The sequence below is a fragment of the Canis lupus genome, chromosome 12 (genome assembly GCF_011100685.1).
Source record: "Canis lupus familiaris isolate Mischka breed German Shepherd chromosome 12, alternate assembly UU_Cfam_GSD_1.0, whole genome shotgun sequence".
Classification (NCBI taxonomy): domain Eukaryota; kingdom Metazoa; phylum Chordata; class Mammalia; order Carnivora; family Canidae; genus Canis; species Canis lupus.
This window is the reverse complement of record NC_049233.1, coordinates 3,193,407-3,208,342: the sequence shown is the minus strand read 5'-3', so window position 1 is coordinate 3,208,342 and position 14,936 is coordinate 3,193,407. Positions and strand designations below refer to the sequence as shown.

The following is a 14,936-nucleotide window of genomic DNA, read 5'->3' as shown; positions in this document are numbered from 1 at the left end:
TGTGAAATGGAATTTCATTAAATTCCTTTAGCTTTAAAATACTTCCATCTGGACCTTGGCAGGGTTGTCTTTAAGGCACATGCAAAGCCAGAAGATGTGTACTTTGAGGGCCAGCGGCCGGCGGAGTGGGGAGGCAGGAAAGGCCCGGCTCTGGGGCCTCCGGGGGACCTCAGGGCCCCAGAATACTCACGCCCTTGACGATCTGGTAGTTCTCGCTGCTCTTCTCCCCAGGTGGGTGCAGAAAGCCCTCCTCGTCCGTGGGCCGCTGGGGACACAGGGAATGGGGCCGGGGAGGGGGCAGGGGCAGTTAGCCAGGCCCAGCCTCACCGGGAGCCCTGGACTTCCAGCTCCCTGTCGCCCCGCTCACCTCCTTCTTGTCTTTGGCTGCACCTGTGTCCACCTCCTCGCCCTTGCCGCTGCCCTTCTTGTCCACCCACAGCTCCGACTTTTCCACCATGGTCCGCAGCCGGTCCAGCTCCGATTTGATCACCTTGTAGTTCTCCACATCCTGAGCCGAGATCAGCAGCTGGACCTGAAGGTTGATGGAGGGCGTGCCAGGTTGGACGGGCACCCCGGCTCCACCGCCTTGTAGAGACCACCCCCCATACTCGGGGACCTGCCCTGTTCCAGGCCTCCACTCCCGGCATCTCCATTCCACTTCTGCTCCTACCCAGGGCTGATGGCTCCGCCATGGTCCACTGCCTCCAAGAAGCCTTCCCTGATGGCTGGAGGCTTCCCTGTATTCCTCATCTCAAGCCGCCCCGCCCCCTGGCTTCAGTTACTCACTGACTTGTGCCACTAAGGCCTGTCACTTGGTCACTTCGACCCCGAACAGGGCAGAATCAAGCACACTGGCATCACTGAATGCCGGCTACAGGAGGTACGTGAACCTCGGCTCCCACTTCACTCGCCCTGGTCAGGGTGAGGGAGGAAAGCTTCCTGGGCCTCCACGCCCCCTCCATAAAACAGGAATGAGAGTCGTAACCACGTTGCCAGGGGCTGCTGCTTGGTGCCTGGCACCTGCTGGTGGAATTTCCGGGGGCGGGGGGGGGAAGCTGTCAAGACCACACGACACAGCAGTCACAGAGCCAACCACCTTAGCGAGAGCTGACTGCGTGCCAGGAATGACTTGAAGCACCCAACAAAGGCGCATGTGGTACGGTTTGTAAACTCTAAAGTGCTGTCCACTTCATAAAAAAGTGACAGGCCTTACGTCAGGCCAAGAGGTCATAAAGGTGGCCAACCGCGGGCCTTTCTCTTTAAGGACCTCAGCAAGACCGAGAACACGAAAGAAATATCTTGAGCTCCCCAGAGCTGTGAGCTCCTCTGCAGTGGTCAAGCCTGAGCGCCCAGCACCAGCCAGAGCAGGGCTGGGGCACCCCACCACCACTCGCAAGCCCCCCAGGCCCAGGGGCTCAGATGGGAGCGGCACCTGCTTGAAAGTGTGCATGGCCTCCTGGCGCTGGCTGAAGTGTTTGAAGAGCAGCTGCAGGGCCCCCGAGACGAGCGGCGCATAGTCGTGCATGGTGAGGTGGATGAGCACACGCAGGAACGTGCGGCCGCCCTCGTCGTCCACCTCCAGCATGCTGCTGGTCTTCCTGTGGTGCCGGACGAGGGGCACGGTGGGCACACGAGCTCCCCACACCCCTTTGCACATGCAGCGCCCAGTGTCACACTCGCTCAGGACAGTGATTTCTGCCCAGTGTGTGCAGAGCCACCAGCCCCGAGGGATCCCCACATCCGCTGAGACCCCGCAGGGCTCCCCTGGATGAAGCAGCTCAAGCAGCTGCTCCCGTGGGGAGACCCACACTCACCCCCAACAGAGGTTCGTGGGGATGGGCTGAGGGCCAGGAACGGGGTGGGGAAAGTCACATCTCTGGGTTGACCTGCCTCCAAAAGGCAGTGTTGCCTCCAGCGAGAGGAAATTAGCAGTACGTATGATTTTGTCACCGAGAAAAATCATAGATGTTCTCACACCACCTTACAGTTGTTACAGGAATTGTGAATACCGTTTACATTCATCACTACTTCGAAATCATGCTCCTAATTATACCCCCGGCACAGCTCGTTGCTTAATGTGTTAATAAAGAGCCAAATATCTGTCACTTCAAATTTGTTTTCTTCAATATTTTGATAACTGCATCTCAAAGCTCTTGGTTTCCTTTGTAATTCATGCACTTTATTTTGTGAATTTATAAATGCCATTCCGAGCAGGGTCCAAGAGCTTCACTAGGTTCCAAGGGCAGCAGAGAAGTGGTTAAGAGCGCCCAACCCCCCGGGGCGACCCCTCCCCATCGCAGCCCTGCCTACAGGCCCTATCTTCCTCCCTTCGTCCCCGCCCCCTCCGGCTCCTGGCCCTGGGCCCAATGCCCACACAGCCATGACGGGCCTGGTGAGGGCAGTGGAATGACCAAGATGACATTAGGGCCCCAGTGGCCCCCACGTCCCTGGGGCCAAGTAGGCACGAGAGAGCAAAAGCACACAGCCAAGAGGCTGCAGGGGGTGGGAGGAGCGGCCAGCCCCAGCCTTGGAGACCCAAGAGGGGGTTCTCACACCCGTGCTGGCACCACCCACCAGCCCCACCACCCCCCCAGCCTCACCCCACTCCGAACATGGCCTCCGCCTGCTCCCCGATGCGGTCCAGGTTCATGTTGGCAGCTGCGGGGAGCAAGTGGGTAGATGAGGGCAGGTGGCAGGTCCGTGCCCAGGAAAGATGGGGAGCACACAGCTGAGGGAACAGGGAGGACCCCAAACCACCCCAATCCCTGTACTCCACTTGCATGCTCCTCGGTGGGGGTGAGCCAGCCAGGGCAGGGGCCTGAGCATAGTTCCAAGCTGGGCCCCAAGAGACCTGGGTCCTGGCCTGGTTCAGCCTCTGACAGGCTGTGACCCTGGGCAAGTCCCCGCCCCTCTCTGGGCCTCTGTTTCTCCATTTAGGAGATGGAGAGAATGATGTCTGCCCTTGCCCCTTGCCGCGACAGTTGGATGATCTGGGAAACAGGCAGGGCTGGGGAGCTGGCCTCGAGGCATCTCCCAGCCTCCACCCCACTAATGTGCACCCCTGGGTGAGTCATGAAGCCTCAGCCTGAAGGTGGAAGGTGGGGGGAGGCGGGGGGTGCTCACTGGTGGAGTCGAAGGCCGGGGCCGTGCCATCAGCCCCGCTGTCCTGCATGGGAAACACTTCCACAAACTCCTTCTTGAAGACGGACAGCAGGTAGGAGATGCGGTAGTCCAGGCGGACGTTGAGGATGAACTGGAGACGTGGGGAGGATGGGAGTGAGGACGGGGCTGAGGTGGGGAGGCCAATTGTGCCCCAGGACGGGGGAGGGGGACCCAGAATGAGCTCAAGCACAGGGATCTCGGCACTGATGTTCCAGATACTGCAGAGCATCAGAAGCTAAGAAAATCCAGACTCTTCTCCCTGGGGAGGTCCAGAGCACCCTCTCCCCCGCTCCTGCCTCAGTGCTGAGGGACGATGACAGCGCCTCTCCAAATGAGGCAGAGACCACTCTGTCCCTCCTGCGCAGGGAGGACAGTGACGGGAATGAGAATGAAGCTCCCCGGACCCAGAGGCCAACCTCATCCTCCTACCCTGCTCTGCCTGGGGCTGGACGGCAGGGGGCTTGGAACTGAAGACCCGGGGAGGGGGTTGCAGGAGATGCCAGTGTGGGGCAGGGGGTTGGGGACAGATGGTTTGCAGACACCCTTGACTGGCCTCTATCCTTATGGGCCACAGAGCTTCTGACCACACCCCAGGATGCAGATCTGGAAGCCCTTAGCTCCTAGAATGAATCACATCCTCTGACTCCCCTGCCCAGGCCCCTGGCCAGCCTGGGTCCCCAAGGAGATCACTGCACTACCCTTCCCGTCCTCTGGTGGCAGCAAGGCAAACGCAAGCATCCTTACCAGTCCTGGGGATCCTACAAGCCCCTTCCCCAAGTGTTGGGGGGGTTCTCAAACAAGACCCAGAACAGGAAAAACTGTCTGCCTCACCAGGAAACGGGCTCTCAAAGCTCTAGCTTTGCTTCAAAATCTCTGGCCACTGGCAGTAAAGTCCCTGCTTTTCCTTTCCTCAGGTGTACAGTGGAGGGACGGAGCTAGGCTCTAGAGCGCACCAGCCATCACCTGGGAGGCTTGTCACAGCACAACTGTGGGCCTCCTCAGGTGCTTCTGTTCTGCATGTAGGTCTGGGGCAGGACCCAAGAATATGCATTTCTGAGTTCCCTGGTGAGGCTGCTGCTGCTGTTGGTCCAAGGACCACAATTTGTTTTGTTTTGTTTAAAGATTTTATTTATTTATTTGAGAGAGAGAGAGAGAGACCGAGCATGAGCAGGTGAGAGGTGGAGGGAGGAGCAGGCTCCCGATTGAGCAGGGAGCCCAACTTAGGGCTCAATCCTGGGCTTCTGGGATCATGACCCATGACCTGAGCTGAAGGTGGACACCCAACCCACTGAGCCACCCAGGCACCCCAAGGACCATACTTTGAAAACCAATGGGCTACACAACCAATCACTATGGAGCCCTACAGTACTTGATACTGTGATCTGAGCTGGGGTTCAGCTCCCCACAACCTCCTTGTCCCGGGACCCAGTCTCCTGCCCTGTTCCCAACACCTCCAACTACTGTCCTTGCCCAGCTACCTGCAAGATCTCCAGGATCTTCAGCTTGGTCTCCATCACCACAATATCTTCATTGTTCTCGAACTTGCTTCTGTCCAGTGGCTCCGTGGCACCAGTGCCCCCAGACAGGCTGGGGGCACCAAAGACAGATTGCTTTCGGCTCAGCACCATGGTGGACATCATGTGGCCCACGCCCTGGATGGACCGCCGCACGTTCTTGCCTGTGGAGAAGCATGAGGGGATCACAGGGGGTGCACAGCAGGGCCCTGCGGCCTTACTCTGTCTCTGTCAGCTGCAGGGCTAACCCAGAAAGGCTTCCTGGGGGAGGTGAGCTTCAAGCCAAATCTGAGTAAAGAAGGACTGGCCAGGGCAAAGGTACATTGTGTGGGGAGACCAGTGAGAACCCTCATGCAGGGCACCCTAAGGGCTGCTACAGAGCATGCACAGCCCAGGGGACACCATGTGCAGAGCATGACACACCAGGTGTCAGACTCTGTGCACATTTTGATTAGGGTTTATGCCCCCTAGGGATGCCCCTGAGGGCAGGGCCGTGGCTGCTGTCAGACGGTGATTCCTCCGTGGCAGGGCTATTTCCCCCACCTCCCCTGTATGACTGGGAGCCCCTCAGGCAGAGCCTGTGTCTCCCGTCTTCCCCCATCATCTCCCCTCAAGACCAAGCCGCGTTGGAAGGCGACTCCCTCAGACCTTGGGGTCTCCACAGAGCCTAGAGAGGGGCCCATCTGGTCCAGGAGAGGCCAGAAGGCAGGCTGCTCAGGGGGCTGATCAGAAGGGACTTCGGCACTAGGAGAAGATGGAGGAAGGCCAGGGCTGGGGGTGACCCTGGCCACAAAGCCTCACCGCCCGAGTCATCGTAGGCCTGCAGCATGGCCGGGGGGCCCTGCACACAGTCGATGATGCCCAGCAGCGTGCGGGTGAGCCGCAGCAGCTCACTGAAGCTGTAGAAGCCGAAGTAGATGAGATTGTGCGCTAGGCTGACCACCTGCGGGAGGGGGCGGGGCCGAAGTGAGGGGCAGGGCGGGACTGGACCGGAAAGTGGGGCCCAGCAGGTGTCAGGAGGTGATGAAGTTCCTCCGAAAAGGCAGGACCTCCGGGGGAGCACAGGGCTGCAAGGATGCAGCCGCCCACGGTGGGCTGATGAGGCAGCAAGGACCGAGGACCACAAGGAAGGTTACCCGGGGAGCCCCAGCGGTCTGTGCCGTCTCCCTGAAGTGGCTGGGGCATAGAGGGAATGGAGGTCATGGAACCCCGGGGACACCCCTGGGGACAGCTGACTCCTAGTGAGGGGGCAAACCAGAGGCCCCCTTGCACCCCCCTTGGCCAGAAACCTCGAAGGTGAGCTTGTTCTTCTCCTCATTGGCAAAGGGCACGGCTTCGCTGACCACGTTGTTGAGGTAGTCCTCCACGAAGTCCATGGTGCTGGCAAACTTGTTCTTCTTGTCATCGCGAGAGGCATTTAGGTTGGAATCATAGCTGGGGGTGAGGCAGTGAGGCATGAGGGTCACAGAGACGCCCCCCAACCCTGGCCTCGCCTGGCCCGCCCTCCCCTCCCCATCTCACTCCTTGATGGTGATGGCTGTGGGGATCTCAGTCCAGAGGCGGGCGAACTTGACCGGCGTGACCAGTTCTTGGGGGTCCCTGTCCACATGCACGTGCAGCATCAGGTGGCAGAAGGAGGCGCGTAGGTCAAAGGGCAGCATCTCATCTGCCATGCACAGGAAGATCAGGTCAACACCCAGCTGCTGGGAGATCTCATCGATGGCCAGGTACTGGCGGTCCAGGCACATGCGGGCAAAGAGCTTCAGCTGGTACCTGCGGTGGGGGGAGGGGGCACAGGGTGAGCACACGACAGGTGAGGGCCTAGGAGGGCTACCAGTACTACCTGAGGCCTTGGGAAGGTGACCAAGGGATTTAGGGCAAACCGGGCACCCGCCAACGCAACAGGAAAGACACAATTCTGAGTGAGGATTTGCAGCTTTCCCCTCCTCGAGAAGGAGGAGGGCACTTTCTGGCTCAACCAGAACAGGTCATCATGGGAGGAGAGCTGGCTGAGCAGAGAGGCTGGGAGCTGCAGGGGAGGGAAGTGCAGCAGGGGGACGGGCCTCGGCAGGGCAGCAGGTACAGGGGTGAGCTCCGAGCAGAAGAGGGGCTGAAGGTAGGCTCTCAGGTGGTGCTGCTCTGCACTGGGTGCTGGCCTGCCCTCAGCTTCTGGCTCAGAGCCCTGCCTCACTCACTGCGGCCCTGACGCCAGATTTGTACTGTGGCCCACCACTAAGGAAGTGTGAGCTCTGGCAAGCTCTTTCATCTCTCTGTGCCTGTCTCCCTAACTTTGAGGGTGCTAATAGTCACAGGGCTACAGTGAGCCTTCCCTGAGTGGCCTGGGATATGGCCAGCATTTGCTAAGTGTTATCCACTAATTTTTTTTTTATTATTATTTTTTTAATATTTTATATATTTATTCATGAGACACACACACACAGAGAGAGAGAGAGAGAGGCAGAGACACAGGCAGAGGGAGAAGCAGGCTCCATGCAGGGAGCCCGACGTGGGATTCGATCCCTGGTCTCCAGGATCACACCCTGGGCTGAAGGCGGCGCTAAACCGCTGTGCCACCCAAGCTGCCCTAATCTTATTTTTTAAATAAATATGTTTGGGGACAGGTCTGGGGTGCTTTCAGGCCCTGTCACTGGGCTGAGCTCTCAGGGTTACACAGTCATCCTTCCCTCAGTCTCCACGGTGAAGGCCACAAAGCTGCTTGAGCTCATCCCTCAGCAGGGGTTGGCTGACAGCCTTCTGAGAAGGCCCAAGGGCATGGGGAGCGCTGAAGGACAGGCAATAGCTGGGCCCACAGGCACCTGTAGTAGCTGAGCACGTTTTCGTCGTGGGCATTGCCAGCCCGCGCCTCCTGAGCCAACTGCCTCACACTCTTCTCGTGGTGCTCGTTATTCTTGTCCGTCCAAGTGAGCCACACCTCCTCCTCTGAGTACTCGATGCTCAGATACTCATGGGACTGGGCCATCTCCTTCACTGGCCGCAACCTGCAAACCAGGGCCACCCATCACAGGAGGACCCCCTGCCCAGAGCCCTCCCCGAGCATGCCCAGCCACAAAGACCCTGCCTGGAGCTCGGCCAAGTGCCAGCTCAAACACACTTCTTAGACAGTGAGCTTCTCCAGGACAGAGGATTTGGCTCATTCCCCAAGGCCCCTTCCTCACAGGGGCCCCCTCTGGTCCAGCAGAGGCCAGAAGGCAGGCTTCACAGGGGGTTGGGCACAGAGCTGGGCACGCAGCAGGCAAGGGTACACATCCAGAGAGCCCAGGGCCAGTTCTAGCCCAGACATGCACAGGGCCCAAGCAGGGCAAGGCAGCGGCTCACTCGGTCTGGATGAGAATGTCGCTGTTCTTAGGGTCCAGCACACACTTGCAGATGAGCTCCTGGGTGACGGCGATGGCGATGTGGTTGGACACACATAGGTCAGAGAGGTAGTCCAGGAACCTGGCGTGGTGACAGCAGGGGTGCGAGGGGACTCAGGAGCCTGTCCCCAGTGGGGATGAAGCCCACCCTCCTCCTCCTGTCCCCACGGGCAGCACAGGCTCCCTGGAGCTAGTTTACTTGCTTCTGTTCCTGCCCCAAAGCTTGGGAGATGGGCGTGATGGACTCCAAGCTGCCTGGGGAGGGACAAGTCATGGGCATCACCCTGATCACCCTGGGCAGGGGGAAGCCAGCTGGGGATCCCGGGGGCCAGGGTAAAGGGGGCACAAGGACAGGAGGGATATTCAAAATATTTAACAACTGGCTAAATACAGACACCAATTTCGTCACCAGAGAAGGGTCTTAGGTCTTCTCCTGTATCGGGTGTCAACTCTCTTGTTCCAAGATTGGGTCAAATTTGGGAGGGGTCCAAGGAAGGGGCTGCAGAGGCCAGGATCTCAGACACGTGGACAATTTACCCATGGAGGCCATGGTTTTTCACTATTTTAACGACCAGCACCAACTGCCTCTGTGCCCTGGGAGGACCGGGAAGAAGGGAGTGGGCGCAGTCAGGGAACAGGTGGGCTCACCTGGGCTCCCGGTTCTTCCGCACGAGGCTGACGAAGGTCTCCACCTCCGTCTTGGTGATGTGCTTCTCTAGGAGCTTGCGGTTGTTGTGCAGGAGAGCAGTGATGGTGTCTTCGGCCAGGATGTCATAGCCGATCTGGGACTGCATCATCCCAAACTGCTTGGCAATGTGCTCCTGGAGACCAGACGAGCTGAGTGGAGGGGGGGCGGCTCTGCTCTAGCCCACTACCCCAGGCAGGGAACCCCAACCCTAGTCAGGTGGAGGTCTGGGAGAAGAAACAAGCACTGGGCAGAAGAGTGGGTTCACATAACATAGTTCTTCAGCTCACAGCCTGTCTCCTGACCAGAGGGAGGCCTCCATGAGGGAGGAAATTGGCTGGCAGGACTGGCTACATGATTTGTGCATCCCTGTGCAAAATTAAACAGCCAGACCCTTCTTCAAAAACTGAGACTTTCAAGATGGCAAACCCATCTTGAGGCCCTTCTGAGCACGGAGCTGGATTGCACACCCAGGAAGCTGATGCTCCTGTCTGGTTCCCTGCTGCATCCCTGGGGTCCTGAAACAGTGCCTGGCACACAGCAGGTGTATACCTCAGAAAATGTTTGCTGAATGAACAAAAGCAGGAGGGAGGGAGTGAGCAAGGCAGTGAGCAAGGGAGTGGGGCTGCCCAGGCCAGGGAGGGTCAGGCCAGGGTGAGCCTAGCACCTGGTTCTTCTTCTTCTTCTTCTTCTTTTTTTTTTTAAAGAGAGAAATGGTGTGGCGGGGGAGGAGCAGAGGGAGAGGGAGAACTTTAAGTGGAGCCTGACATTCACGGCCTGAGTCAAAATCAAGAGCCAGACCCTCAACCAACTGAGCCACCTGGCGCCCCAGCGCACCTGGTTCTTGCGGTAATCCTCCTGGGAATGCCGCAGCACACGGTAGCAGAGGCGGAACATGTGCTGGTAGGGAGCGTTCTTCTGGTCTGACAGCTCCTCCAGTCGCACCAGGGGGCCCTCACCACCCTTGTCGCGGAAAGGGGCCTTCAGAATGCCAAAGATCTGGGGGAGCAGAGAGAATAAGGAGGGATCCCCTACACCCCTCATTTTCCCAGGAATCCTCGGCCCCAAACTCACCCTGCCCCAAGGCCATACGGACATGAATGACCAAGCTGATTCTAATCTGGAGTGAGACCCCAGCCCACCCACCATCGGCCCCACTTCCAGCCCCCACTCCCTTCTCCTGGCCGATATCCCAACGCTGGCCTCAGCCCACTCATCCCCACATGACTAATCTCCACTCAGATCCTGGGCCTGGCTCAGCATCTGGGGCTACCACAGCTCAGGGGTCTGAGGCTAAGAGAAAAGGCAGGCCAGGTCAGTGTGGCCAGCACCAAAGAGCCCAGACACAAGCCTGCCTCATCAAAAAAAAAATGTTGATGTAGTTAATAAATTTTAAAAGCATGGATTGGGTGAGCATGAAAAACTGTTCTAAAACAGAAACCAAAGAAATGCAACCAAATGGAATGAGAAAACCTTAGTGAGATCCTGGCTCAAAAAACAGGCTTTTTTTCTTTTTTTTTTTTTAAGATTTTATTTATTTGAGAGTGAGAGACAGAGATAGCTACAGAGAGCACAAGTGGGGAAGACAGGGAGAAGCAGGCTCCCGCTGAGCAAGGAGCCCAACACGGGGCCAGATCCCAGGACCATAGGATCATGACCCGAGCCCATGGCAGATGCTCAACTGAGTGAGCCACCCAGGCACCCAAAAAAAAAAAAAAAAAAAAAAAAAGAAAACAAGCTTTAAAAAGACATTTTGGGTAAAGGAGAGAAATATGGTACAGATCATCAGATCAGTATTATTACTAATTTTTTACATTTGATAACAGTATTATGTTTATGGAGGACAGTGCTCTTATTCCAGGAGATGCACGCTGAAAAACTCAGGGGTGAGGTACACCCCATTTGGAAATGCCAGGGTGGAAGGGCAGATGTACACATGTACAGTTACATAAAGCCAAAATGGCAAAATGATAACAGGTGGATCCAGGCAGTGGTTGTACAGTGTTCCCTATACTATTCTTTCACTACTTTCTCAATATTTGAAAAGTTTCACAATCAAAACTTAGAAAAAAATTTTTTAAGATTTTATTTATTTAAAAAAATAATAAAAATAAAAAAATAAAGATTTTATTTATTTATTCATGAGAGAGAGAGAGAGAGAGAGAGAGGCAGAGACATAGGCAGAGGGAGGAGCAGGCTCCCTGCAGGGAGCCTGACATGGGACTGGATCCCAGGCCTCCAGGATCAGGCCCTGGGCTGAAGGCGGCGCTAAACCACTGAGCACCCAGGCTGCCCAGAAAAAATATTTTTTTAAGTAATCTCCACACCCAGCATGGGGCTTGAACCCATGACCCCAAGATCAAGAGTCACATGCCACCAACGGGCTCAGCCAGCCAGGCACCCCAGAAAAAAAAATGTTTTTAATTTTATTTAAAAGTAAGTGCACAAACAGAGGGGAGGGGCAGAGAAAGAGGGAGAGGTAGGCTCCCCCCTGAGCAGGAAGCCCAATGTGGGACTCAACCCCAGGACCCTGAGATCATGACCTGAGCTAAAAGTAGACACTTAACCAACTGAACCACCTAGGGGGCCCCTATTTTTTTTAAAAGCACAAGTTCTGAGGACACCTGGCTGGATCAGTCTGTTGAGCATGTGACTCTTGATCTCCAGGTGGTGAGTTCAAACCCCACATTGGGCATAGAGCTTACTTTAAAAAAAAAAGAAAAAAGCACAAGTTCTGGACGAAACATCCTGAGTTCAAATCCTGATCCTGCTGCTTCCTAGCCTCATACTCTTGGCCAAGTTACTCCAATCTCTGTGCCTTCACCTCCTTACAGGTAACATGGAGATAATTACTGTACCTCCCCCAAGTGGAGAGGATCAACTGAGCCAGGACACATAGGGCACTTAGGGCAGTGCCTGGCATGTGATCAGTGTGCAACAGATACTAATTTTCTACAAAGGGGTGAAGAGAAGCTGCAGTGAGACTGCAGGTCCACGGCAGATGGGACAAGGCTCCTGTTCTGGACAACCCCTCCCCAAGGCCTGGAGCTGCAGGGCCCAGATGCAGCCCACCCCATCCCCCACACGTGCACACAAGCACCTGTTTGAGGATGTTCTGCTCCCTCATCAGCTTCTGCCGCTCTCGGTTGGGCTTGGTAACCATGATGTCCAGCACGTTCTGCCCATTGTTGGGGACGTCGCTGACAAAGAACACCAGGTCCTCCAGCAGTTGGATGACAAACCTTCATGAAGGGACACCAGAGATGACAAGCGTGAGGCACTGATTCTGGGAAACACCCCCCGGGGACCCACCTGTCAAGTGCCAATCATGGGCAACCAGCCCTTCCCCAAACATGCTCTCATTGAGTCACCCGCCCACCCGGCTATCCAAAGCACAGAGCCCATCATCAGCCTTCAACTTCTCTTCCTGGCTTCACCCCAAAAGGCTCTCAATACATCCCTCGCACCGCCCCCCCAGCCCCCACCCGCTGGATTCCAAAGTGCCCAAGACAATGAATCTCAGTATACTCCATTCTAGAAAGGAGCAACAGGGCACCGGGCGGGGTTTGGTGTGACTCTGCATTTCCATCCTGACCCTGCCACTTACTAGCTATGTGACCATGGACAAATCTCTTAATCTCTCTGAGCATCAACACAACATCAGGGTGAGTTCTGGGAGTACATAAGCAATAAGGCAAGGGCCTGGGGCCCACATCTATCTCCCCCATCCCAGCCAACCAAGCCTGCCCAGCATCTTCTTTGTTCATGAAACACAGACCCTTCGAGGACCCCGCCCAGTGGCCCACCTGCGATCATTCTGGCTGATGAAGCCCTCGTTGAGCTTCTCCACGGCACTGGCCAGCATGGAGCTGGCATCGTTGGCAAAGTCCAGGTCTCGGATCTCGGATACAGGAACAGACACGATGGCAAAGGCCTCCTTGTCCTCCTTGGTCGGGCAGGTGCCCAGCTGCGGGGACAGAGGTCAGCAGGGCACCCAGGAACAAACCAAGGGCCCAGCCCCGGCCCCCCCAGCCCTGGGCGGCCCGCACCATGAGCCGAATGGGTCGCTCCTCCTCAATGTCGATGGGCACGTTGGTGCTCTGGATCCATGTGTTGGTGCAGAGATGCCGCAGCCGGACATAGGAGTTCCTGCAGGCGGGGCCGGGGCAGGACACAGGGGGCATGTCTTGGATCATATCCCAGCCAGGGTCTGCTCTACCCAAGGACGGCCCCACATCCCCCCTGACTTCACAGCCATGGGCGGGAGGAGCCCAGGCCAGAGCAGAGGGGCCAGCAAACAGCCCCCAGGCAAGCGTCTCACCTCCACTCCCAAACCCAGAGCATCCCAAAAGCCTGAGCTTGTTTGTAAACTTGAAACCAAGATTCATTTAGACAAATGAGACTATTTAGACTATTTATCCCACTTAGTGTTGAGATCCACACATCTCAGAGCAGAAACACTCTTGTCTCTTATTATGAAATGTAATTACCTTTCTGAAATAGAAAACAATCTGAATCTGAATCTCAACATACACCTGGCCCCAGGATTTTCAGGTAAGGGTGGGTGGGCCTAACGGTGACTCTGTCACTTCTCCCAGCAGCCCTGTCTAGGGTGGACTCCATATGCTCACTTGACAGAGCGGGAAGTCAGGGCAAAGTGATTGGGTAAGCTGCCCGAGGTCAGACAGCTGGTAAATGCTAAAGCTTGAGTGACAGCCAGGAAGTTTGTTGATGCTATGTCCTAGCGTTTCAGGGTTGGGGAGGGCCTGAAAGATCAGGGAGCCTGCACCCCTCAACAGTGCACCGTGGACAAACTGGTGCAGCCTATGCTTGAATATGCAGACCAATGGGGGCAGGTGGCTGATAAGAACTCTGGAGAGAAGGCATTTTGACAAAGCAGCTGGCACAAGGCAGCATCCAGCATGCACTGAACCCAGGGTCAGGCACACAGTGAGTGTTCGTGGTGGTCAGCTGTCCCCAGCTCTGAAAGCTCGGACCCCAGAGGGACAGGACACGCAGGTCCTGAGGCCAGAGGATGTCAGGAGCACAGAGGAGGTAGGATGCAGGGAGACAAGGGACAGGACAGCACAGCCTGGGCACCCCCGTCAGCCCTTGGGGCACATGGCACTTACTCACCGGGGCACAAAGGAATCAGTTTTCTGCAATGTGGTGGGGTCCAGCTCAAAGAGGGAGGCAATGTCGTTGCCATGGGGCACAGCCACCAGGCGGTACTTGATCTTCTCCCCAGCATTCCGGCGACCTATACGACCCTGAGCACCCTGGCATGAGCATCCCAGCTCAGAAGCCCCTCCTTGCTCTTGGGCCCCACGAAACCACCTGGGGTCCCACCTGAGAGTCCTTCCCCCTCCAGCTCACCTCCCAGGGTTTCATGGCCAGCCCCCATGGTCCCTCTTCCCAGGCCCTGGTCCTCACCATTCCTGCTGCCTTGGGTTCACAGACATCCCCCTTGTAGCTGGGGTTCTCCTGGATGGAGACACAAGGTGGGGCAGCTATTGGACACTGAGCTATGCTCACATGACCCCCATCCCAAAACAAGGTCCACACAGAGCCCTAGGCTGGGGCAGAGAGCCTCCACCGTCCCAGGGGTGCCCACCCCAGCACTAAAACCCAAGTCACTCCTGAAGAAGCCACCAATAAGAGCCCCCAGACCCTGCCCTTCATGCCTCTGTTCATGGTTCCACAGATGAGTACACACACACACACACACACACACACGCCCCAATACGCACGAATGCCCCAGTATACACAAGCCTGTGTGGTGGACAGACATACATATGGAATGTAAGTTATACGAGCACTGGGAATCTGGCTCACTGTGGTACCCCCAGTGCCGAGAACAGCTCCTGGCACGTAGTAGAGGCCCAGTAACATTGATTAGGCTTATTTGCAGTCACACAATTATCTGATAGTATTTGTTAAATGTAAGAGTGCAAATAAGTCACAGAGACACGTGTGACTACGTGTGCAGACGTGCACCAGGCCCGCATGCTCATGCATGCCCACATGCATACAGCCTGAGCTCCCAGGGGGCCCTCTACCTCCCCACTCACCTCAGCAGCCAGGTAGTTGCCCGTGGCCAGGTGCTTGAAGCGGTACAGGCCATTCCAATGGCCAGCTCCTCCGCGGCAGGGGTCGTGGTGGACCACCTGGGGGGTGCAGGGGTGAGGCTGGGAGGAGACA

At 56.6% G+C, this 14,936-nt stretch overlaps 1 protein-coding gene across 6 annotated transcripts in view; it reads right to left on the bottom strand.

The window, feature by feature from the left end:
- ITPR3 (inositol 1,4,5-trisphosphate receptor type 3) overlaps positions 1 to 14,936 on the bottom strand; it is a 69,219-nt gene that overhangs the window by 20,199 nt on the left and 34,084 nt on the right. For 5 of the 6 annotated variants that reach the window (XM_038553760.1, XM_038553762.1, XM_038553756.1 and 2 more), the window contains exons 9-27: positions 14,807 to 14,902; positions 14,169 to 14,219; positions 13,872 to 14,014; positions 12,785 to 12,884; positions 12,542 to 12,702; positions 11,836 to 11,977; positions 9,573 to 9,734; positions 8,699 to 8,871; positions 8,013 to 8,132; positions 7,493 to 7,675; positions 6,198 to 6,449; positions 5,966 to 6,110; positions 5,478 to 5,619; positions 4,641 to 4,840; positions 3,124 to 3,253; positions 2,601 to 2,658; positions 1,433 to 1,598; positions 368 to 532; positions 191 to 265 (exon numbers count right to left, since the gene is read on the bottom strand). In XM_038553760.1, the coding sequence (XP_038409688.1) occupies positions 191 to 265; positions 368 to 532; positions 1,433 to 1,598; positions 2,601 to 2,658; positions 3,124 to 3,253; positions 4,641 to 4,840; positions 5,478 to 5,619; positions 5,966 to 6,110; positions 6,198 to 6,449; positions 7,493 to 7,675; positions 8,013 to 8,132; positions 8,699 to 8,871; positions 9,573 to 9,734; positions 11,836 to 11,977; positions 12,542 to 12,702; positions 12,785 to 12,884; positions 13,872 to 14,014; positions 14,169 to 14,219; positions 14,807 to 14,902 (2,664 nt within the window). The remainder of the gene's footprint in view (positions 1 to 190; positions 266 to 367; positions 533 to 1,432; positions 1,599 to 2,600; positions 2,659 to 3,123; positions 3,254 to 4,640; positions 4,841 to 5,477; positions 5,620 to 5,965; positions 6,111 to 6,197; positions 6,450 to 7,492; positions 7,676 to 8,012; positions 8,133 to 8,698; positions 8,872 to 9,572; positions 9,735 to 11,835; positions 11,978 to 12,541; positions 12,703 to 12,784; positions 12,885 to 13,871; positions 14,015 to 14,168; positions 14,220 to 14,806; positions 14,903 to 14,936) is intronic. The other variant, XM_038553757.1, reaches the window with a different exon arrangement.